The sequence below is a fragment of the Malania oleifera genome, chromosome 11 (assembly GCF_029873635.1).
Source record: "Malania oleifera isolate guangnan ecotype guangnan chromosome 11, ASM2987363v1, whole genome shotgun sequence".
Classification (NCBI taxonomy): Eukaryota; Viridiplantae; Streptophyta; class Magnoliopsida; order Santalales; family Ximeniaceae; genus Malania; species Malania oleifera.
Window position 1 is genome coordinate 77,033,991 of NC_080427.1, and position 26,057 is coordinate 77,060,047.

Genomic DNA, 26,057 nt, shown 5'->3' on the forward strand with positions numbered 1-26,057 from the left:
AACAAAATTATTGAATGCTTTTGAACTTCAAGTTAACAAAAAAAAAAGAAAAAGAAATTACGAATCAAAATTGATTTGATCTTTTGATTTTTCGATTTTTCTTGGGTACAAGTCCGCTCAAAATTTTCTTAATTCTTAACGCCTGATTTCAGATGTGCCCGCTTTCTCGCTCACAAGGTACGTTTTTTCAGCTCTGTAACGCTTCCGTAATATTACAGCACCTTTGCCTCTCTCTCTCTCTCTCTCTCTCTCTCTCTACTCATTCCAATTTCCAGCTCTGTAAACCTCCTCTTGCAAATGGCACAAGTTGGTTAATCACATAATTTGGATTCTCCTCCATTTACCCATTCTTTTCCTTTATAGCCGTAGTCAGGAAAAAGCAAGAAAGATCGTACCTTGCCCACTTCCGCTGCTTAGATTCTTCAGAATCTGTGCTCTCTCTCTCTCTCTCTCTCTCTCTGCTTACTGCTTCTTTCATTGGGTTTTCATTTTGTTTACGTGGGTTTTCTGCAGAGCGAAGTTCTGAATCCACCTCCCTTTTATCAACTTGAACTCTTCAAATTTCTCAAAGGCCTCTCTTTTTCCCGTTAAATATAATCTGGGTTTTGTTCTTTTATGCTGTTTTAGTACTCTTAGATCTGCTAGGGCGTTCTGGGCGTGGTCTTTAAGGAGCGAGATTTGCTTTTCCTTTCCTATTAATTGTTGAATTTTCCCTGGACTTTGGAGAGGTGACTCTTTTCTGGATTCCTTGGGTCCTTATTGCGCGAAAGAGGGTATTCATATTCCCTGCAAATGCTTCTCTATTTAATCCTTCCTCTGTCTTGAATTGCCCATCTTCTCTGATTTTCTTTTCCGGTTTTCTTTTTTCTTCTTTTACGAATTGCAGGGTAGTTGTAACTTGTAATTCTTTGGTTCGCTACCAATGTCAAATTATTCACTGTAATTACTTGCTAAAAATGAATCGTGGAATTGAAATTCTCTCACCGGTCTCGTATTTTTGGAATTCAAACTGGTTTTTTGAGGAGAGCAAGGGCGCAGTTTGGACCCCGGAAGAGAACAAAAGATTTGAGAATGCGCTTGCCTTGTATGATAAAGAAACCCCGGATCGATGGCTGAACATAGCAGCCATGATCCCAGGCAAGACTGTGGGTGATGTGATCAAACAATACAGGGAATTGGAAGAAGATGTTAGTGACATAGAAGCAGGTCTTATCCCAATTCCCAGTTACAGAAGCAGTTCTTTCACTTTGGAGTGGTCGAACAATCGAGGCTTTGATGGGTTGAGGCAATTTCACAGTCCTGGAGGGAAGCGGGGTTCTTGGAAGTCCCCTGATCAGGAGAGGAAGAAAGGGGTGCCATGGACAGAAGAAGAGCATAGGTAATTGAATTCCTCACATAGCTTATGCTAATTTGTCATGTTTTCCAATGATTATCCAATGCAGCATGGGTAGAAAACCACATGCTTTTTTGTTTCGCACATTAATGTTACTATAATGAAGAAGCATGATATTAAGTTTTTAATTATTTCTATGGTATTCAATGTTGAATGGCTAGAAAACCTAGTAGCTGCTGTTGACATGCTAGTCTCTGCTAGAAGCAAATATGCTTTCGTACCTATTTGTATTTTTCGGATGGACAGGCATCTGATTGGTTACTGGGAAAGCTGCCGAAAGAAAAGGAAATTAGAACTTCAGATTTTTTTATCATGGCAAAATCTATGCAGATTTTCTATTATTTTCTTTTCATTTGTTTTCTTGGCGACCAAGTGGGAAATCCAGAATACAATTGTAATTTTTGAATTTTAAATGATCTGGCAACTCCTGAAATTTTTTTGAGCCGTTTTTTTTTTAACCATATTTTATTCTGATGAATTGTGTACATTGCATTTAAAAAAAAAAACATGTGTGACATGCCTCATTAGAGATCCTTTTCTTTCATGCAAACGGCGAAGGTTTAAGTATCTCATCAAGTATTTTGATGTGGTCTTGAATTCTTAATGGCAAAATCACAGGCTGTTTCTGATGGGTCTCAAAAAGTATGGAAAGGGGGACTGGAGAAACATCTCTCGCAATTTCGTGACTACGAGGACACCAACTCAGGTGGCTAGTCATGCTCAGAAGTACTTTATCAGACAGCTTTCAGGAGGGAAGGATAAGAGAAGATCCAGCATCCATGATATCACTACTGTCTCTCTCGCAGAAACTAATTCTCCTTCACCAGACAATAGGAGACTTCCATCGCCAGAAAACTGTACTGTAGTTGCGCAGCAGCATGCAAATATAGCTAGCAATGCCCTATTTAATCAAAAGCAAGCAAATGAAGGAGCATCCATGGTTTTCAATACAGCTAATGTTAGCGCATTCATCACACCTTCTTGTGGGGTTTCTTCATATGGGGTCAAGCTTGAGGAACTTAATCTGCATGGAGGCGCTCTTCAAGGGTCTCACTTTGGGCCTTACAATGCAATTTTTCATATGCGGTCCACACCACATGAGTGACTTCCTGGATGAATTTACAGGTATTGCAACATCTTATCATATTTGGTGAAGTTGGATTGCTCAGTCCATGCTCTATCATGGTTTATGTGAATATTCTATTCAGGGCTTCAAACTCCACCATAATTGGTTAGAAAGAGATGGCTGGTTATGCTCTTAAAATTCAGGTTCTCAACTGTGAAACCAACGGAAGCTTATTTTACCAAAATTTATTCTGTACCTCACTTAAGATGATGTCTTATGTTTTAAGGGAATTTGAAGGTAGTTAGAAGGCATTCATAGATGAGAATAAGTCTACAATTTGAGCTCAGCATTTGGGAATAAAAATGCTTTAGATGGTGGGCTGTCTTATTACAGGGATTTATTGTCATTAAATAAATTAGCAGTTTCCCTGTTGACATACGGCCAAAACACGGGCATAAGTGGAATAATTGTGTTGAAGGACAAGTTCAAAGGTTTAGAATGTTTAAGCCAGGAATGGTTTATTCTAAGTTTGTTAATAATATTGTCAAGAATCATTGAAGCAAGTGTTTTTGAAAAACTTTGTTATAGTTATTCTATTGCTCGGAGAACTTGGTAAAATTCCCTGCTCATTTCCTCCCTTAATTTCTGCAAGAAGATTATCTGCATAAATTTTGTCATCTTTTCCCCAAGTCCATGATTGTATTTCCAAATCTAAACGAGTAATTACTGCTGAAGGAAAGGAATGAGGTAAAATTTCTGAAGGACATACCACAATTCCACACATTAAATCATTTGGTACTCTTATTCCTATTTGTGTACACGAAAGCAGTGGGAGTTGACTTGTATGATATAGGACATCATCATATGCTTAGTCTATACCAGCTGACTTGCAATGCATTCAACCAATATGACATGTTAAAATTTGACTGCATTCCCCTGATGATTCAGGGCATAATAGGATTTATAACTTCATGATAGAGATTAGTTGATTGAATGAGAAATTTAACCTTGACTAATGCTAAGTCTAAGGTACACTCAAGACATCTCATAGAATCCATTTTCTCCTAATATGACAATATGTTGCTTTATCAGTCATCTTAATTAACTACATTCTGGGGACGAATGAGATTGTATTGGATGCATTATTGAATAATTTACTTAATGATAATTTAATTCCAAAGTATTGTTCAAGTTTGTTCTCTCCTTTTTGTTGTTTGTGGTGTGACTCTTATACTTTGAATTTCATAAACAAAAAAAAAATAAAAAATAAAAAATGAAGGGGCAGTGTAGCAGGGGCTCGTTGACGAGTGCCTTGTAATCGTCGATGAGGAGACAACAAGGACTCGTCGACGAGTGTCTTGTGCTTGTCAATGAGAAGATCTCAAGAGACCCAAAAGTTCAGAGTTTATGAGATACCGAAAGTAGAAAAATGAGATTGTCGACGAGTGGAATGATTCGTCGACGAGTGTTCTTCTTTGTCTCGTCGATGAATCCCCCGTTCTCGTCGACGAGAAGTTCTGGGCTGCGAGTAGTTTTTTGAATTTTGAATTGGAATGTTGGGGTGGTTGGGTAAATGGAGGGAAACCTCTGAGAGAGTGTTATATATGTCATTTTGGGCATGTATTAAGAAGGCGTGTGTGTGTGTATCATTTGAAGAAGTGTATTGTGTCTGCTACTTTGAATTTTCATAGTGACAATTGTGTGTGTATTGCTCCCTGGATGTAGGCTTTGTAAATCACGTTTAATTTGTTGTTGTTGTTGTTCTGATTGTGTGCATTTATTGGTTTGTTGTTTTATATTCCACGTACATCTGCAATTATCGATCAATTCTCAACAAATTGGTATTAGAGCGAAGTTGTTATGACATTGGGATCGTCTTCTGCAAGATTTGACATCATCAAATTTGATGGAATTGTGAACTTTGGTTTATGGCAGAGGAGAGTGAAGGATATTTTTGTGCAACAAGGAATAACCAAGACTCTACTTGATACTTAACCAGAAGGAATTGATGAAGCAACATGGGTAGATTTGAAAGCAAAGACTGCTTCTACAATACGCTTGTGTTTGACTGACAAACTACTCTATCGGGCGATGGAGGAGGATTCTCTAACGACTATATGACGAAAGTTAAAGAGTTGGTACTTGTCCAAATCTCTTAATAACATACACTTTTCTTCTTAAGGCAACATTGTATTGCTTAAAATGTTTTGTTTGAAAGATCAAATTCGATCAACAATTAATGTTTTCAATCAAATATTAGTGATTGATGAGATTGATGTTAAAGTTTGATTAGGTGACAAACTTTGATGTGTTAAACTCTTTGCCGGCGATCATACCTATGAAAATCTTGTAACCGCTCCTACCTGGGGAAAAGAAACATCGTGTTTAAAGATGCGGGTAACAAGGGTTTTTTCTAAACTTTTCATCAAAAATGAAAAATATGGATGGAAGGAGAATGATCGGTGATAAAGCTAATAACGAAGCGAGGCAAGGGAAAATCCAAATAGATTAAGTCAGAAATCTCAAAATCAATTCAAGAAGAAGAAAGAAATCCGGTGTTATAAATGTGGTAAAAAGAGGCATGTGAAACCGGAGTGTCTGGATTGAAAGAAGAGAAATTCTGAAAAACATAAAGGTACTTCAAAATCTTTGAATGTTGTTCAAGAAGGAGGTTCAGCGTATAGTGATGGTGATGTTCGATCAGTTTCAGCAGGGTCGGATAATCTAACAGACTCTTGGATACTTGACTAGGCATTTTCTTATCATATGACTTCGAGCAAGGAGTGATTCAAAACTTACAGGTTAGTGAATTCTGGATCAGTTCTTTTGGGGAATGATGTTTTTTGCAAGATCATTGACATAGGAAATGTAAAGATAAAAATGTTTAATGGTGCTGTAAGAACGTTGTGTAATGTAAGACATATACCAGAGTTGAGCAAGAGTTTGATATCACTCGGTATTTTGGATTGTAATGGCTTTAATTACAAGTCCAAATGTCGAGTTCTGATGGTATGGAAAGGTAATCTAACTGTAATGAAAGGGTAGAAACTGGATGAGAATATTTGCACATTGTAGGGAACTACCACTGTAGGTGGAGTTGCAGTCGTACATGCTGAATCAGATGAGATTGTCTTGTGGCATATGCATATTGGGCATATGGGAAAACATGGCATGAAGGGAGATAACGAAAGAGGAAACTTTTGAAAGGTTTGAAATCATGTCAGTTGGATTTTGCAGGATTTGTGTTCTTGGAAAACAGAATAGGGTAAAGTTCAGATCAGCTAAACACAAGACAAAGGGTATTCTTCATTATGTGCATTCAAATGTTTGGGGCCCGGTTAGAGTTGCATGAAAGGGTAGACATGCCTATTATGTGAGTTTCATTGATGATTACTCACGAAAGGTCTGTTTTTACTTTATGCGTCACAAATCAAGTACATTTGTCAAGTTTAAGATTTGGAAGGCTAAAGTGGAAAACCAGACAGGAAGGATAATCAAATACTCAAGGTCGAATAATGGGACCGAGTACGCTAATTCTTAGTTTATGGAGTTTTGTGCAAAGCAGGGCATTAAGAGAAATTTTACAGTTTGCCGAACACCTTAGCAAAATGGTGTGGTAGAACGGATGAACTGGATTCTTTCTAGAAGGACTTGGTGTCTCAGATTAAATGTAGGGCTACTGAAGAACTTTTGGGCCGAGGCAGTGAGTATGACTTGTTTTCTGATAAATCGATCACCAATGGCATCACTAGAGGGTAGAGAGGTAGAAGAGGTTTGGACAGAAAATGCAGTGGACTACTCTAGATTAAAGGTATTCGGGTGTTCAACTTATGGTCACATTTCTAGTGAGGAGAGGTCTAAGATTGACCCAAAATCTCGTCGTTGTATCTTTTCGAGATATCCAGAGGGTGTAAAGAGGTACAAGCTGTGGGACATAGTGGCAAATAAGGCAGTGATCAGTAGGAATGTAGTCTTTGATGAAAAGGTTATGGTGAAACGTACTCAAGGGTATGATGAACAGAAACATAAACCAGAAAGCTGGGGCAGTGATGAACATGTTGTCCAGGTGGAGTTGGAAACTCAGGGCAATGGAAATGATCATGGTCCTATGGTTGCAGGGAATTCTAGTTCGGGAAACCAACAAGTTGACGATATTCCTTTATGGAGATCTAGACGCACTATCAGACCTCTATCAAGGTATGGATTTGAACAGTTAGTATCTTATGCTTTCCTTACTAGTTGCAACGATCCAATTACATTTCGAGAGGCAGTACACGGACAGGAAAAAGATAGGTAGATGGGTGCAATGATTGAGGAGATGAAATCATTACATAAGAACCAAACTTGGGATTTGGTGGAGCTTCCAGATGGAAAGAGACTGATAGGTTGCAAATGGGTATATAGGAAGAAGGAGACAATTTCAGAATAGGAAGGAGAGAAATTCAAGGAACGGTTGGTAGCAAAAGGATATTCACAGAGAAAGGGAATAAATTATGATGAGATATTTTCTCCAATGGTCCGACATACTTTTATCAAAATTGTGTTGGGGTTGGTAGCTCATTATGATATTCATTTGGAAACAAAGCTGCGGAAACGGTTGTTGCTTACGGTGACTTGAGGAACCCAAATCTATATGGTAAAATGGAGAGATTCATTGAATTGGGAAAAAGAAAATTTTGTTTGCTTGTTGAAAAGAAATCTCTTTGGACTGAAAAAGTCTCCAAAGCAATGGTATAAATGGTTGATTTTAATGATCAAAATGGGCTACAAGGATGTGCGGTAGACGCTGCGTGTATATGAGCAAACTTAAGGACGGTTCTCTTATGTTCTGTTATAGTACGTCAGAATGACATCTTGATTAGTTGTAAAAGATTTTAACTGAAGGTGAATCAGTAAAAGATCTGTGGTAAAGGAATTGGACGAGGAAAGATCTGGTTCGAACCAGAAATACTGGGATGGGGTTTATCGTGATAGACTATAGGAGATTAGGACTATCTCGGGCGGGGTATGTTACAAAAAGTGTTGAAAGGTTTAGCATGACTAATGCAAAGACCGGGTATACACTTTAGTATCATTTCAAGTATCTAATAGATTGCTCTAAGTTGAACGAGGAAATCCGGGACCATGTCAAAGGTCCTATGATAGTGCTGTGGGGGAGGGGGATATGTATGTCATGGTGTGTACAAGACACAATTGGTCATGCGGTGATGAGTGAGGCTTGCGTAAGTAAGTTTTTTTTTCTTTTAATCCAGGAAGGACAGCATTTGGGAAGCCATCAAAGGATACTTTTTACAGAGTACTTATAGGGTACAATTGGGATTATTATGACATCATGGTCGGTAAGAAATGAGGGGTGTCTTTCAGTTTCTGGGGTTCGTTGCGCTGATCTGCTGGAGATATAAATAACAGAAGGTCTACATGGATATTTGTTTGCACCTTGTAGGAGGACCCCGGGGGTTAGAGATCATGGTACAGTCTTTAAAAGCTTATCCACGACTGAGGCAGTAAGATATGGAAGTTGGCCGAAAAGCTTGCAAAGGGAGCCTAGACTTTTGGTTAGTCAGAGAGCTGGTGGGGTTACACAAAAGGAAGTGATTGCTGATTGTGATAGTAAGTGCCATTTTCTTGGCGAGAAGCACATAGACATGATTAAAACAGATATTGAGTTGAGGTTCCACTGGGTGTGGGAATGAGTTGCTTTGGGTAGCTGGGTTGGAGGGAAAGTTCAAATTTGAAAATCAGTGGATAAATCTACGAAATACTTACGTCTAAGAAGTTCAAGCATTGCTTGGACTTACTCCATGTCTCCAAGTGATAGAAGGGAGACATACCCAACCAAGCGTTTCAAGTTCAAGGTGGAGCAGCTAGACATGTTTTTTGAGATTCTCCTAAGGGGCATATAATTGCCAAGGTGGGTATTGTTATTTGAGGTATGACTCTTATGCTTTTGATTTCATAAACAAAGAAGAAAGGAAAACATGAATGGGCAGCACAATAGGGGGGACTGGCTAGCTAACAGTTCTATGACATCTGTAAATCGAGGAGGAGAGATAGAAGGCCTCGTCGAGAGTGTGCTGTGTTGTTGACGAGAAGATACACGAGAGGCCCAAAAGTTCAAGTGGATGAGATACCGAAAGCAGAAAACTGGGTCGCGATGAGTGGAATGATTTTCGACGAGTTTATTCTTGGTCTCGTCAACAAGAAGTTATAGGTTCGCGCGCCCGTTAAGTTTTTTGATTGACATGTACAACGTTGGGGGGTTGGGTAAACGGAGGGACATCTCTGAGAAGTGTATATCAGGTCAATGGGCATGGATTGAGCAGGTTGGTGGGTCGTGATATCTGAGAGTGTATGGTGGTATTTTGTATTTTCATAGTGAAATTTATGTAAGATTTAGTGGATTGTGGTTTTGCCAAAACATGTAAATGGTGTTGTTGTTTGATGGATGGTTGCATGGACTTGTATTTGTATTTCCATTGTGCATCTTAAATATTCAATCCATATCTCAATACTTTTTTTTTTTCAATTTTTTTTTCTTGTCCCGTGGATCCTTCTGCCCCAGGATTTTTTCCTTTCCTCCAATCTATTTTTCTTGCAGCCCAAATGCTCCCACATTCCTTTTGCAAGCTTCAAGAGTCATCACTAATTTTCTGATTCCCAAGGGCAACATACTAACTAATGAAAATTTGAGATGGTTTTATTTATCTCCGGATCCAATTCTATCTGCATAACCGCGTGGATCTGGGGTATCTAGCTTTCCATGAAGTGATTGTGTCTTTGTTTTTTCTTTACTGAAGAAGATTATACGGCTCTGCCTGGGCTCTTAGATTTTAGTGTTTGACTTTGTGCTGTTCGTTGATGTGCTAGCGAGGAAACCCAAGCTCTATGCTGATGTGGTTATCAGTGACAGCAAGTTGGAGTCCTTTTGACCTTGGTGAAAAGAATATATGTAGAACCAACCTATGTTGATAGCTTGAGTATATATTTCACTAATTCCTTTTCCATCATGTTCTACTACATTTTGTAGCATGCCCAAGGACACTGCCGATTAATTTTTTCTGGAACCATCTTGTCAATAGGTCCAATGATTCTTTTAGAAGGACTATTTCCCTGCCTCTTGCACTGTGTAGACTAGAAGAGATGAAAGACAAGTTGGCCATTGCTTTGTGCGTTTATTCCATCCATTCAACTGCTCCTTCCAGAATCTTCAATTAATAGATTTGATATTTAAGGAGGTTAAAGGCCTGTTTCGTTGCAGAAAACAGTTTCATTCCCTATTTCTTAAACTTTAATCAAAATCTATGGGAATGGCATTCTGCTAATGACACAGAAATTATTTCCATTTTTCTGTTGCACTGTTCTATTTTTTAATTTGTTTATTCCCTTCTGCTCCTTTTTATTGTGATTGTTTCTGATGGCAGCTGGCACCACCTTTGCTGCCTTGAAAGGCCAAGGCGCAGACATTATTTTTGGTCCCACCCACTAGACAATGAATTCAAGCCAATATGAGCAATATGAACATTCTCATGGACTTTTTCTTTGGCAAATGACAAAACAAGCTACTTTCTTTTTTAAAAGGAGTGGCTTTTTCTGCAAGTTGCATAAGAAAGCACTTGGACCACTTTATTCTAATGTTTATTGAGGCCTTTAAGCATATTTAGGACCACAAACTTAGTCTCACACCGCCATAATTTTTTTTTTCCCCCTATTCGAGACCACTTCAAAATTGGACTTTCTGTTCTCTTTTATTTGTTCAGAATATTCTGGTTCTTCTCTTCACCATGCTTGCATGGAAATGCTGGTGATAAACTAAGCAACTTAACAGTGGGACAAAAAAAAAAAAAGAAAGGGGAAATGAGGAAAAGGCTCAGTTAGAGGGAGACGTCACAATTATTTTGCTTTGGTGGCTTTTTAGTACATCAGCACAGGAAAAGAATAAAAGTAGACACTATTTGTAGAGATTCGGAAAACAAATAGAATTAATGAGAAAGTAAGAGAAGATAAGGTTTTTGATTTGCTGTAGGTCAAATCGTCGACGGTTTGGTGAGAGATCAGAAAAACCGTCGACGAATTTGTATTTACTACGGGCCAGTTATAGGTAAAACAGTAAAAGGGGTGGGTTAAAAACTCAAACCGTCGATGATTTTGTGAGGGGTGCAGAAAATCGTCAAGTGGGTTCTCTGCAGTATTGAAATTAAAGAAGAACCTGCAAGCCATTTTTGTTAAATGAAAACCTAATCTCTCTCTCTCTCTCTCTCTCTCTCTCTCTCTCTCCTACGGAGCCCCCTCTTTTCTCTCTTCGATTTTGGCTTCGTTTAAGTCTGATCTGACAATCAGGAACCACCATGAAGATCTAGGGAGGATTCTCTTCAACTTAATCGGAGCAGAATCACGATTTGGGGTTCTGGAGCACCATTCCAAAACTAGGGTAAGTAAGATATTTTAGGGTTTAATTGTTACTTTGGAGTATATGGGGCCTAGGAAATGTTAAATGAAAAATATTCTGGGGATTGACTTGATTAATTTGGGGAAAAAATAATTTTAGGGTTTTGAGATTCGAACACCATGGGATGTGGATTTAGGGTTGTTAGCAGGTCTCTTAATAAGTTAGGTTAGGGGATAGATTAAGTTAGGTATTTTCAAAAAATTAATTATTGAATATACAGTATTTGATTCAAAATTTATATACGATTTAGTATAGTTTTTGGGAAAACTGATATTGAACTAAGAAAACTTTGAAAATAGATTTAATTTTATTTTGTCAGCAAAATATGTTTTCTCAGACCAGATAATTTATTACAGAGTAGTACTCACTTGTGTGTGGCATGAGTATAAATTTTATTATAAATAATGGTATGTTAGAATATATTATGAATTCACGTTATAAACATTATTTCACATTAGTTTTTAGAAAAATTATAAATAGTACAAAAATTATATTTTCAGTATATTATGACATTCAGCCGGCACAGATGCCGTGATATTTAGCCAAGCTCAGATGTTGTGATATTTAGCCAAGCGCAGATGTTATGATATTCAGCCGTTGTATATGTCATGATATTTAGTCGGCGTATATGTCGAGACTAGATATATTTATAACAGATGTTAAGAAATATGATTATTATGACATATTTTACATAGAATCATTAAAACAGTATTATTACAGATATTATAGAATCATGATATTTCAACTTATACAGAATCATGGTTATTTCAACTTATACAGAATCATGGTTATTTCAATCTATACAGAATCATGGTAAAATAATAATATACAGACATAGTACTATATAGTATTAGATCCCCAATAGACCAAAACAGATTATATAGCATAGTACTGTAGCTAACTAGTCATATCAGACAGTGTAATCCTTGTGTGCCGACCCGAGAGGTGTGCGGAGAGTAAGATGGGCGGACCATGTTGGTGATAGCCGACAGTGCAAACACACTATTCAGAAAGTGTTGGGTTGGAGGCCGATTAGCCCCAGAGTGTTGCGGAGAGTAGGATACCCACTGTGTGTCGACCTGAGAAGTGTTGCGGAGAGTAGGATAGGTGGATCAGGTTGGGTGGGCAATCGTGCGTAATTATGTCATGTTTGACATAACCTGGTTGACCAGCTAGAGTTAAGTCCAGCCCACGGGTCACCTAACTTGAATCATGTGTGGTTAATTCATAATATATAGTTATCCATCTAGGGCATAATTTCAGTAATATACATATGTGGAAGATGATTTATATGTATACAGAAATTTAGTATGATATAGTATGTTATGTTGATTTACGATTTATTCAAATTTATACAGAACAATTTTACCTATCTTGTCAAATGCAGTTAAACTATAGAGACTCGAAAAATCGAAATAATAAGAAAAACAAAGAAAAAGAGAAGAATGATTTGATGAGGACCAAATCGGCGACGGTTTTCTGGAGTGCTATGAAAACCGTCGACGATTGTATTTTTACCATGACCAGGTTAAGAGCAAACAGTGAAAATCGGTTTGGTTAAAGACCAAACCGTCAACGGTTTTTGTCAAGGATAGAATACTATATAAGGTTGCATGGTCATTTTTCTTTACAAAACTTTTAATACCCTCTCTCTCTCTCTCTCTCTCTCTCTCTCTCTCTCTCCCCATTGACGATCAGACTTCGTATCTAAGGCCTAACGATGATCCTCGTCAATTTAACCGAATCAGAATTGTGTTTGGAGGATCCTATACACCACCCGAAAACTGAGGAAGGAAGTGATTATGGTGTTAATTGGTGGTTAATTGATTTAATGAGTGTATAGGTTTAGGAATGTGAATATGAACATAATTCTAGAGTTGAACTAATAAATTGAGATTTGTGGAATACATGATTTTGGTGTGAACGCCACAGGAACAAGTTTAGGGTCCTTGCGGGCGTTTCCTCAGGGAATGAGATAAGAATAATAAATAGTTGATTGTTTGATGTTTCATTGATTAAATGGAGTATGTGGGTCTGGAAAAATGTGAATGTGATATTATTTTGGGGGATACATGATTTCAGGGTTTTTTGAGTTTCGAACGCCACAGGCGTGAGTATAGAGTTTTAGCAGGCCTCTCAATAATAAATTAAGCTAGTTAATTTCTAGAATTTTATCAATTTAAGTATAACATGTGTTTATGGGATTTTAGCATATGATTTACTTGATATTACATAATATAAAATCTAGAGTATAGGATTTGAATTTTACACTTGTTATATGTTTGTGAAAATTCAGAAATTATGGGATATAGGAAAGTTTTACAAATGATATATATTATTTTTATATAGGAAGAAAATACAATTTTTCTCGTACAGATTATAGTATAAGAGTTTCATTTAAATTGTGTGGCATTAGAAATAGCAGATATAGTACAGAGATTTAATACATAAATTTTTACAGTTTTTACAGAACTGTGATATTATAGTTTGTACAGAACCATGATTTACAGTTATTACAGAACCATGATATACAGTTATTATAGAGCTATGATTTACAGTTATTATATAAAATCATGGCTATTTCAATTTATACAAAATCATGGTAAAACAATAATATAGAGACATAGTATATAGTATCAGATCCCTGATGGACCAGAACAAATTATAGAGCATAATACTGTAGTTAATACAGTATAGATAGTGAAACCACACATTTTAGATAGAGTGTGGAATGACTGTCGATTGTGCCCAGACGAGCGACGAAGAGCTCCCTTGTAGTCCAAACCAGGTTGAGGGGGTCAATTGTACTATAGAGGTTTACAGTTTGACTTTGTGACGACCCAAAAAATAATATGTAAGTGTGATTCTTAAAAAAAAAAAAAAAGAATTTAAATTATTATTATTAATAATTAATTAATTAATTAGTTAATTAAATATTGTTAAATTGAACTAATTAAATAAATAATGTCATATATATATATATATATATATGTATGTATGAATATAATAATAATATTATATACATTAGATTTATATTTATATAATAAAGCATTAAGGATGCTTCCTAAGGAAGGATCCAAATGGAATTGAACTTTTAGAATTCTAGAGAGTTGGAATTCGCCCCCCCTCGCATAAGACTTCTATGGCTGAAACCTTCACTCTCTCTCCTCCTCCTTATTTCTCTCTCTCTCTCTCTCTCTCTCTCTCTCTCTCTCTTTCTCCTCGATTTCGTTAGTCAAATGGGCGTCGATCGAAAAATGGAAAATACCACTGGGTTTCATTCTCCGCCACTGACATCCCTACCGGAGTGGTTTTGTCGTAAGAGTGGCGTAGGCACCACTCCTGGTGTAAGGTGACCTCTCTTTCTTCTCAATTTCTCCTTAAAACTTTAGCAAACTGACGATCAGAAACCATCACAATGTTCTATGAGCGTTTTTCTACAAGTCTAGTGGAGTAAATTTTTTAACTGAGTTTTCCAGGCACCACTCCAAGGCTAGGGGTAAGATTTATGGAATTTAGCAAATTTGCTATATCTGAGAATTTAATCATTTATTTGGAGTTTATAGGCTTAAGAAATGTTAAAATAGTCATTAGGAATTTTGTGAGCCTAGGAATATTAAGGAAATTATAATTTTGTGGTTAAACTGATGGAATTGGGAAAATGTAGTTTCGGGGTTTGGTGTTCTAAACGCCGCGGGCATAGGTTAGGATTATTACCAGACTTTTTCAAGATTCAGGTAAGGAGATTAAGTTAAGTCAATATTTTTATTAAATATGAACTGATTAAACTGTTATATATTTATTTATTTATGAGTTCAAAGATTATTTTGAAAATCAACCGTTCAGCAGGGATTTTACAAACGTAGGATATATGGTACGATATTTTGAAGTAAGATCATTGACATAGGAAATGTAATGTGAAGATAAATAATCTGAAATCATACCCTGTTTTGATTATGATAAATAATCAAGTATTTAATGTCTATCAAGTTTGTGTGTTGGTTCATATTAGTAAGATCATTTGATGGCATGTAAAGACTTGAAGAATAAAAATCCAAAAGATTCATTTGTTGTAATTTATATTATCTTCATTTCGGGTCTGTAATAGTAAAATAGGAAAAGTCTGTAATAGTTAAATGCATATCATGCATGTAAGAACTAATAAGATCAATGACCTTAGAAAGACCTTAGGTCTCTGCACTTGCACTTAAGTTAGTCCCCAAAATCACATATGCTATTAGCGGAACTTATTGAATTAATACAGGACTTAAAGGGTTAAAATAGTAAGGCTCCGGGTGACTGAACTGTGGTGTTCAAAACACCTCGGTCGACCGAACCATTGAATGATCAGGTGATTGAACCAAAAGGATTGTAGCGTTCTTGGTCAACCGAATATTTACTTTGACTTTTCCACCAACTTGGCAGCCCGAATGATCACGTTCAAATCACCCTCGGGCGACTGAACATGTGAGTTTGGTAAGCTGAACTTAGGACCAAGCGACAAGGAAAATTGTCTAGGTTAGCAAATCGAACCTTTCTTGAGGCACCCAAACGTTGAAAAGTTACTTTTTCTGTCGTATATGTTCGGGCGACCGAACCAAGGGTCAGGCGCCCGAAACTCTCGGGTTGTTCTAAATTTTACCGTGGTTATTTTGAGTTAAATAGGTATAATTTTCCTAAACATTTTTAAAATAAATTTAATAATACCCTATGTATCCCCAATAGTTATAAAATTGGGCAAGTCTATACATAGAGGTTCATTTGCTTGGATTAGCACCTAATTAGCATATTGATTATGCAAAAAACCCTCTAAAATTTCATAAGCTCTATTTTTTCATAAAAAACCTATACGCTCATTTACTACCATTCCTTTGAGAAATCAAGCCTTGTGAGTGTTTATTCATTATTCTAGTGTGCTAAAAACCCTCATTTGTTTATTGCATATTTGATTTTCGGACTAAGGGTTTGGCTAGGTTTTCCCCCCCGATTTTATTTAATAAATCTGTGTGTAGGATAAATCCTATAGCTAAGTGAGTCTTTACATTATTATTGCAAGATTCATTGAACTTGTATTTTTATGTGTGAAAATTTTTTTTATAAGCTCATCTTTGAATATCTCTTTGTGCTTTGATATTGAGAAAATATTTTTAAGATATTCTAATTACTCTTGGTACAAATCTTTTAAACCCTAAACTATGATTGAGATTTTCATCTTTACATAGTTTCAAAGATTAGCTTGTTGATATACTCTTGTGCTTGAATTGAGATAGTCATTACTTTAAGTATTGATTGCACATATATACCATTGAGCTTATTGTTCTTACATTATTGGTGTGCTTCAATTATTACTGGTGCAAATCTACTTGATTCAAAAGCATAACATTTGTACCCATCTTGTATTGAAAATTGGTTGTATTCTAGGCATGGACTGAGGGGGTGTTAATCCAATTAAAAAGGATTGGTTGTAAAGGTTGAGGTCAACCCTATGCTAATTGACCTTGTTGTATTTAGGTGTCGCTTCACTCGTTAAGTGAGCATTAGTGTAATCCTTATTCTTGTGAACCAAGGCAGGGATATAGGTAGTTTTCTGAACCTCAATAACATATCTTGTGTCATCTCTCTTTACTGCTTTATTGTGCATGCTTAATTATATTACTTATGTAGTTTTATTTCCACTGAATATGTATTGATTTATTTTATCTGCACTAGATTGACCTTATGTTTGTATGATACTACTGCTAGTTAATTGACCTAGGGAAGAAATTTTAAAATACCAATTCACCCCTCGTCTTGGGACTATAGTAAAGCTAACAATTGGTATCAAAGCTTAGTAGCTTAGACTTAATAGTTATTTTTCAAAAGATTTAGATGACTCGTAACAATGTAACTCATTTCCCTAAGGGACTCTCTTCCACATGCCCTCTGGTTTTCAATGGTGTCAATTACACATTTTGAAAACAGAGGATGCACATCTATCTTCAGAATATTGATTGGAAGGTGTGGAGAGTTGTCTTTAAGGGAAACTATGTTCTTATGAAAACTGAAGGTGAAACTAGAGTTCCTAAGACTGAAAAGGAATATAATGATGATGATATGAAAGCTCTAAGCATAAATGCCACTACCATGAATAATCTGTATTGCGGTCTTGATGTAAATGAATTTAATAGATTTATGACATGCTCTTCTACTAAAGAAATATGTGATAAGTAAGAGGTCATTTGTGAGGGTACTAGAGATGTAAAAGATAGTAGGATTGATATGTTGACTAATGAGTATGAAACATTTAGGATGAACACTAGTGAGTCCATTCAGTGTATGTACACAAGATTCATGCACATCATTAATTCACTGCATGCATTAGGTAAGACTTATCCTACGTGTGAGATGATTAGGAAGTCCTTTGGGGTTTGCCTACTGTTAGGGAAGCAAAGGCTACGGTCATATCTGAGGATAGAGACCTTAAGGTTATGTCACTAGATGAATTGATAGGTTCACTTATCACCTATGAGTTAGCTATTAATGAGAGATTAAATGAGCACAATAGAATGAAGAAAGTGACTGCCTTAAAAGCGTCTACTAATACATCTAGTGAGTGTAGTGAACCTGAATCTAAAGATGACATGGCTATGCTTACTAGGAAATTTAGTAGGTTCTTTAGGAAGAACAGTAAGTCATACAGAAATTTTAGGGATTTAGTATCTGAGAAGGGAGAGCCTAGTAAAAGGAAAGAAAAATTGAATGCACCCACGTGCTACAATTGCAACAAGGTCGGGCATATCAAGCCTGATTGTACGTTTCTGAAAAAGGAGTCTAGGAAAAAGAAGAAAGCCATGAAAGCCAGTACCTAGTGGGATAGACAAAACAGTAGTGATTCAGATTCAGATTGCAGCGACTCTAAGATAGCCAACTTGTGCCTGATGGCTTGAGATGAAGAGGTGTTGTCTTCTTGTTCATTATCTTCGTATTATTCTAATGATGATTGTGATTCTGATAGCATGCTTACTTTTAAAGAATTGCAATATGATTATATTCATTAATTTAAATTGTTAAACAAAATGACCAAGGTTAATGATGTTTTGAAAAAGAAATGTGAAAATTGGTCAAAACTGTTTTGAATTGCAAAGAACTCTCATGCCTCGATTCTTAAAGAAAAAGATTTGAAAATTGATGAACTTGAGAGAAAATTGGAGGATAGCTTCAAAATTATTTTTTAAATTTACTGAGGGTCAACGCAATTTTGAAAAACTACTTGGAGCCAAAATAAACACTCTTAGAAAAGAAGGTCTTGGATTTAATGGTGTTGAAAATGTAAGACAACCTAATCTTTATTTGGGACATTTTACTCAAGAATCAAAATCCCAAATACCACCTAAAGATCCTCGGTGTTGAATGATATGTTTTAAATGTAAATAAATTGGTCATATTCAGTTTGACTATTCGCTTAGAAATGGACCTATAAAAGCTAAAAGAGTGTGGAGAGTTAAAGGTGATCCAGACACTAACTCTTATGGACCCAACAGAATTTGGGGACCAGCGTCAGTTATGTAGATTTTCTTGTAGGTGTGCTTAAGATTGTTGTCTTTCAAGGACAAGTGGTACCTGGATAGCGGCTGCTCACGACATATGACCGGTGACAAAGCCAAGTTTGCTTCCATCACTCCCAAGGATGGAGGATATGTGACATTTGGGGACAATGCCAAGGACCGAATCATCAGTGTAGGTAAGGTTGGTAAGAAACCTTCCCTAATTATTGATAATGTATTATTAGTTGATGGATTGAAGCATAATTTATTGAGTTTTAGCCAATTGTGTGATAAATGATATAAAGCATCTTTTGAAAATGATAAATGCATTGTTGAGAGTAAATATGATAACAAAGTACATTTTACTGCTAAACGTCATTAAAATGTGTATATAACTAGCTTTGATAATTTAGCCTCTTAATAAGTTACATGTTTTTCTGCAATAAATGAAACTAGCTGGTTATGACATAGACGTTTAGGACATGCAAGCATGGATTTGTTGTCAAAACTTGTGAAAAAGGATTTGATTAAAAGCTTACCTAAAACACATTTTGTTAAAGATAAGATTTGTGATGCATGTCAAATGGGTAAGTAAACAAAATCAAGTTTTAAGAAAAAGAAATTCATATCTACCACTAGACCACTTGAAATGCTATACTTAGATTTATTTGGCCCTAATCAAGTTCAAAGTATAGGTGGAAAATTATATGCTTTTTTTATTGTGAATGATTATTTTAGGTTCACATGGGTGTTATTTCTTTCTCATAAAGATAAATCTTGTGAACAGTTCACTAAATTATGTAGAAGAATTCAGAATGAAAAAGGCTACAAAATCGCACACATAGAAAGTGATAGGAGAACTGAATTAAAAAATGATGGCATAGAAAACTATTGTGACTTAGAGGGCATTTCACATAACTTTTCTGTACCTAGGACCCCACAACAAAACAGAGTTATAGAAAGAAAGAATAGGTCCTTACAAGAAATGGGTAGGACAATGTTAAATGAACATAAATTATCTAAATATTTATGAGCAGAAGCTGTCAATACTGCATGTTATGTCATGAATAGAGTGTTAATCAGTCCTTCACTTGATAAGACTCCATATGAATTGTGGAACAATCATAGACCTTATATTTCTTATTTTCATGTTTTTGGTTATAAGTCCTTTATATTTAGAGATAATGAACACCTAGGGAAATTTGACTCTAAATCTAATGAAGGTATTTTCTTAGGTTATTCACTTAACAGTAAAACATATAGAGTTTTTAATAAAAGAGCATTAACTGTTATTGAATCTATTTATATTGTATTTGATGAATCTAATCCATTTTCTAAAAGAGATGATGAAGATGACATTGATACTAGAAAATGTTTAGATAAACTATATATTGAAAATAATGTGGATATCAATTCAAAAGCAAATGATAAATCAATTGAAAATGATAAAGTTGAAAGTGAGATTCAAGAACTACCTAGAGATTGGAAATTCATTAGGAACCATCCTTTAAATGAAATTATAAGTGAACCTTCACGTGGTGTAGCCACCCAATCTTCCTTAAGAAATTTAGTTAGTCATTTTGCATTCTTATCTCAAGAAGAACCTAAAAATATTAAGGAAGCCATAGAGGATGAGTTCTGGGTAATGTCTATGTAGGAAGAGCTAAACCAATTTGAAAGAAGTAAAGTGTGGACCCTAGTTCTTAGGCCTGATGATCATACTATTATTAGAACTAAATGGGTTTGTAGAAATAAAAAGGATGAAAATGAGGTAGTTACTAGAAACAAAGATAGACTAGTTGCCCAAGGATATAATCAAGAAGAAATGATAGATTTTGAAGAAACTTATGCTCCCATAGCTAGAATGGAGGTCATCTGTATGTTGATTGCTTATGCCGCTTTTAAGAACTTTAAATTGTATCAAATGGATGTTAAAAGCACATTCTTAAATGGCTATATAAATGAAGAAGTATATGTAGAACAACCTCCTGATTTTGAAAATCATAAATATCCTGATCATGTATACCGGTTGTCCAAAGCCTTATACGGATTGAAACAATCTCTTAGAGTTTGGTATGAGAGGTTTAGTGGTTTTTTATTATAAAATGGGTTTACCCAAGGCAAAATTGACACTACACTTTTCATCAAATCTAAAAATGATGATATGCTCTTTTTTTAAATTTATGTTGATAATATTATTTTTGGAGCAACTAATGATGATTTGTGTAATGAGTTTGCCAAATGCATGCAAAGTGAATTCGAAATGAGTATGATGGGTGAACTGAGTTTCTTCTTAGGACTTCAAATCAAACAGGCTAAACATGAGACTTTTATATGCCAATCTAAATATGTTAGGGACTTGCTCAAGAAATTTAATATGGAAGATGGTAAAATTCTTGGTACCTCTATGAGTTCTTCCACAAAACTTGATAAAGATGAGTAAGACATCCCTGTTGATTTGAAACTATGTCATGGCATTATAGGTAGCCTCCTATACCTTACTGCTAGTCATCCTGATATCATGTTTAGTGTGTGTATGTGTGCTAGGTTTCATGCTACTTCTAAGAAGTCTCATCTATTAGCAGTCAAAAGAATTCTTAGGTACCTAATTGAAACTGTAGAATTAGGCTTATGGTACCCTAAGCATATGACATTTGAGATTGTTAGTTATACTGATGCTGACTTTGCCAGTAGTAAGGTTGATAGGAAGAGTATTAGCAACACTTGTCACTATTTAGGACAATCTTTGGTTTCTTGGTTCTCCAAGAAACAGAACTCAGTTGCCTACGCTCTATATGAAACAACAACTTATGGATTTTAGATTGCACTATGATACAATTCTGATTAAATGTGATAATACTAGTGCAATTAATATATCTAAAAATTCTATCTCATATTCACGAATTAAACATATTGAGATTAGACATCATTTCATTCGTGATCATGTGTAGAAAGGGAATGTGACACTTGAGTTTGTGTGCACAAATGAGCAGTGGGCTGATATTTTCACCAAACCCCTTTAGGAAGATAGGTTCATACATATTAGACGTGAGTTAGGTCTAATGCATAGTAGAGATGCCTCCTAGAAATTTGATAGAATGCAAAAACCTAGGGGGGAGCTGCTTAAACATAGAAACATACGGCTCTGAACTTTAATTCTATCATTGTTCTATATTTTATGAGTTTGTATGTGTTTTTGGAATGCATGACTATCATATTTATAGCATGTTGATAGTTATATTTATGTTTTCTGTCTTGATCATACTAAACTATTTGAGTTGGTTGTTGTGGATAAATTGTTAATTTAAAACTCAATCAAATCATTTCTATACGGGTATTTTCGGGAAAATGTTTTAATTTCAAATGACATGTTGCTGAAATTTTAAAAAGTTTTTCCAATCATATTTTGCGTATAAATGATTCATACTCAATGCCTTGCTTACGTGCCTTATATTTACAGTAGCCCTTTTTGCTGTTACCAAAAGGGGGGAGAAAAGGCAAAATTGGGTACTTTTTGAAAAATGTTTGAACTTTAAATCTTTAAATGTCTCGTTATGCATATTGACAGGGGAAGCCTTTTAAGGTTGTACCCACTTTTGCATGATGTATTTGTCATAACTTATTAGCAAGATCATTTAATGGCATGTGAAGACTTGAAGAATAAAAACCTAGAAGATTCATTTGTTGTAATTTATATTATCTTCATTTCAGGTCTGTAATAGTAAAATAGGAAAGGTCTGTAATAGTTAAATGCATATCATGCATGTAGGAACTAATAAGATCAATGACCTTAGAAAGACCTTAGGTCTCTACACTTGTACTTAAGTTAGTCCCCAAAATCACATATGCTATTAGCGGAACTTATTGAATTAAAATAGGACTTAAAGGGTTAAAATAGTAAGGCTTCAGGCGATCGAACTGTGGTGTTCAAAACACCTTGGTCAACTGAACTGTTGAATGGTCAGTGAGTTGGTTTCGGGCGACCGAACCAAAAGAACTATAGCGTCCTCGGTCAACTGAATTTTTACTCTGACTTTTTCGCCAGCTCGGTAGCTTGAATGATCACATTCAAATCACCCTTGGGCAGGCGAACATGTGAGTTTGGCAAACCGAACTCAAGACCAGGCAACTGAACCTCGGACATAATGGAAAATCACCTAAGTCAGCAAATCGAACCTTTCTTTAGGCACCCGAACATTGAAAAGTTACTTTTTCTATTGTGTCTATTTAGATGACCAAACCAAGGCTCAAGCGCCCAAAACTCTAGGGTTGTCTTAATTTTTACCGTGGTTATTTTGAGTTAAATAGGGTTAATTTTCCTAAACATTTTTTAAACAAATTTAATAATACCATATGTATCCCCAATGGTTATAAAATTGGGCAAGTCTATATATATGGTTTCATTTGCTTGGATTAGCACCTAATTAGCATATTGATTAAGCCAAAAATCTTTTGAAACTTCTTAAGCTTTATTTCTTCATACAAACCCTATACACTCATTTACTACCATTCTTTTGAGAAATCAAGTCTTGTGAGTGTTTATTCATTGTTATAGTGTGCTAAAAACCCTCATTTGTTTATTGCATATTTGATTTTCGGATTGAGGGTTTGACTAGGTTTCTTCTCCCAATTTTATTTAATAAATATGTGTGTGGGAAAAAGGTTTATAGCTAATTGAGTCTTTACGTTATTATTGCAAGACTCATTGAGCTTGTATTTTTGTGTGTGCAAAAATCCTTTAACAAGCTCATCTTTGAATATCTATTTATGCTTTGATATTGAGAAAATATTTTTGAGATATTCTAATTACTTTTGGTACAAATCTTTGAAATCCTAAACTGTGATTGAGATTTTCATCTTTATATAATTTCAAAGATTAGCTTGTTGATACACTCTTGTGCTTGAATTGAGATAGTCATTACTTTGAGTGTTGATTGCACATATATACCATTGAACTTATTATTCTTACATTATTGGTGTGCATTGATTATTACTAGTGTAAATCTGCTTGATTGAGAAGTATAATATTTGTACGCATCTTATATTGAAAGTTGGTTGTATTCCAAGCGTGGCATGAGGGGGTGTTAATCCAACTTGACAGGATTGGTAGTAAAGGTTGAGGTCAGCCCTGTGCTAGATGACCTTGTTGTATTTAGATGCCGCTCCACCCGTTAAGTGAGCATTAGTGTAATCCTTTTGCTCGTGAGCCAAGGCGAGGACGTAAACAGTTTGTCAAACCTCGATAACATATCTGGTGTCATCTCTCTTTACTACTTTATTGTGCATACTTAATTAGATTACTTGTGTAGTTTAATTTTCACTGAATATGTATTGATTTATTTTATCCACACTAGATTGACCTTAGGTTTATGTAATAATGTTGCTAGTTGATTTACCTAGGGAAGAAAGTTTAAAATACCATTCACCTTCCTTCTTGGGATTACAGCAAAGCTAACAGTGGAAAATTTGATTTATCTCGCGAACTGGAAATGCAGTATTTTCTTGGTTGTCTCCTGAAATGTGTTTAAATATTGAAATTGTGTGACAGGTGAATATATTTATATGGTTTATTGTGAAGCCAAATTTGGGAATGAGTGTGAAATATGTTGGCACTGTTTGTGAAACATACTGGAACTGCTTGTGAATAATACAGGAATTTGATGTGACAGTTGAGGGTCGGGTTTTATATGATGGCCAGGGGCTAGGTTTTATTTGAAGGTTGTGAGCCAGGTTTATTTGACAGTCGGGGGCCAAATTTTTATTAAAAGATAAGTGTAAAACGAAATGATTTAAATTACGTTTTTTGTTACTTAAATTGCATGATATGTTTTAGGAACCCTATGGATCAGTTGTTATGTGAGCACGGTACTGTTATTAGTGATTGATTATTAGACCACGTGTGCCCACATTGTTTTGGATAGAAGTGTGAGGTGGTCTCAGCCAACAGCCTGCGTGAGGATGAAGTAAGGGCGTTGGGCCTGCAGCTTGGCTGTGGATGCCTGCAGATGGACTTGCAGAGGGATACTTTGACTTTGTTCTAGGCTAATCACCTAGACTTAGTCCAACTTTCGGGTCGCACAACTCGTACCATAGGGGAAGTAAATGGTGTTAGTCATAAAGAGTTGTCTTATACGCATATCTGTTGATTTATGTAAATGATGTTAATTTTTTTACTGAACAGATTTGTACCGTGGGAAGGAAAAATGACATTTTCAACTATGTAGAACAAGTATATTATGTAAATGTCATTTTCAATTAAATTGGAGAACTAGTTATTTTCTATATACACTAAAATTCATGATGACCACACACTGATTTTAACTTAGTCTTCCTTACTAAGAAGTGTCTCACCCTAATATATAATTTATCATTTTTTTCAGAACCATCTCGAGATCAAGCTTAGCAAGCTCCAAGGCGGGGTGATAGCTTGTTTTTAGTTTTGTGAGTGTCTGTAAGAACTCTAATGTATTAAGTTATATTTGAAGCCCCTAGGATGTGTATGATGGTTTTATGGATTTAGTTGGTTTTGTATGATATTTTGGGATGTGATATAAATATTTGGAGACTTTTGTGTATAAGGTAGTTTAGAATTTTGGTAATGTATTTGGAAAATGTATCGTTTATTTTTCGCTGCATTTATATTATGGTCATGGTATCAGGTACTCAGACGTCACTAAAGTAGCACCCTGGGCCCACGTGGCGGGTCATGGCGTTACAGGTGGTGTGAGAGCCTAGGTTTGTTAGGTTCTGTAGACTTTGAAAGTTGATAATCACCAGAGTATAGGTTGAGATAAGTTAAGGATAGGAATGAGTAGATTGGGCCAGTCTTGGTCTGGAAGCTTAGAGGCGGAAATCCTTTGACCTTCCTTGGTGTTTTTTCTGAAATGATGATTTTAGGAAAATGATGGTAAATCCATTGATGATTTCATTTCTGGGTTGAGAGATTGGAACTTGGAAACTTAAGTAGGAATGTTCAGTCAGGTGAGGAGGTGTTTAGTCCCGGAGTTGTGATCAGAGGTCGATACCTTGACGGTTTTGTGGCAGAATTGTGTAAATGATTCTTTTAACTACAAGTTCATATGTTATATTATTTCTTCATTCCATACTTGCATCAACCAAGATAAATGTGGAATTTTTAGGTCGGTTTCTATCATATCTTTTGGATGGATTCCAGGGGAAAGGACATCATAGCTGGAGGGGATAATCACATAGATACTTCCAATGAGGATGATATAGATGCTTCGACAGTGCTACGAAGTATAGCGCGGTATGCCAGGAAGGAGAACTGGAGGGACTCTAGAAAGTAGGATCAGCCACTGGTTGGTCACGATTGCACTTTTCAGCAGTTTACCTAGAAGAATCCGCTAGCTTTTGCAGGAAGAGCGAACCCGATCGCAGCTGAAAATTGGGTTCAGGAAATAGAGGAACTGTTGGGTGTGTTGGAGTGTGCAGAGAAGCAGAAGGTGCGGTATGTCACTTTTAAATTAGTGGGGGCAGCGAAAAGGTTGTGGAGATTAGCAAAGCTGGTGGAGGTACAACATTTAGGACCTGCAACTATTACCTTGTGCCGTTTTAGGGAGGTTTTCTTTGACAGATACTTCTTAATTGCCACCCGGGAGGTTAAGGTAG

General features: G+C 35.9%; 1 protein-coding gene across 6 annotated transcripts; it reads left to right on the plus strand.

The window, feature by feature from the left end:
* On the plus strand, positions 1-25,040 carry LOC131168644 (transcription factor DIVARICATA-like). 6 transcript variants are annotated; one of them, XM_058128245.1, is made up of 4 exons: positions 1-773; positions 887-1,378; positions 2,012-2,518; positions 4,395-4,729. In XM_058128245.1, the coding sequence occupies exons 2-3, from the start codon at positions 957-959 to the stop codon at positions 2,496-2,498; spliced, it is 909 nt and encodes a 302-aa protein (XP_057984228.1). In that variant the 5' UTR covers positions 1-773; positions 887-956; the 3' UTR covers positions 2,499-2,518; positions 4,395-4,729. The 6 variants fall into 6 exon arrangements, 5 of the variants coding, with proteins under 5 accessions (XP_057984228.1, XP_057984227.1, XP_057984225.1 ...); XR_009140369.1 differs by lacking the exon at positions 4,395-4,729 and adding exons at positions 18,466-18,625; positions 24,809-25,040 and having other exon boundaries at positions 258-1,378; XM_058128244.1 differs by having other exon boundaries at positions 131-1,378.
* The last annotated feature ends 1,017 nt before the right edge of the window (positions 25,041-26,057 follow it).

What these genes read in the sequence shown, in the direction of transcription:
- LOC131168644 (XM_058128245.1), top strand. Translation starts at nt 957, where the DNA reads ATGAATCGTGGAATTGAAATTCTCTCACCGGTCTCGTATTTTTGGAAT. An exon ending in TGGACAGAAGAAGAGCATAG is followed by an intron (nt 1,379 to 2,011) that starts GTAATTGAATTC and finishes GCAAAATCACAG; the next exon opens with GCTGTTTCTGATGGGTCTCA.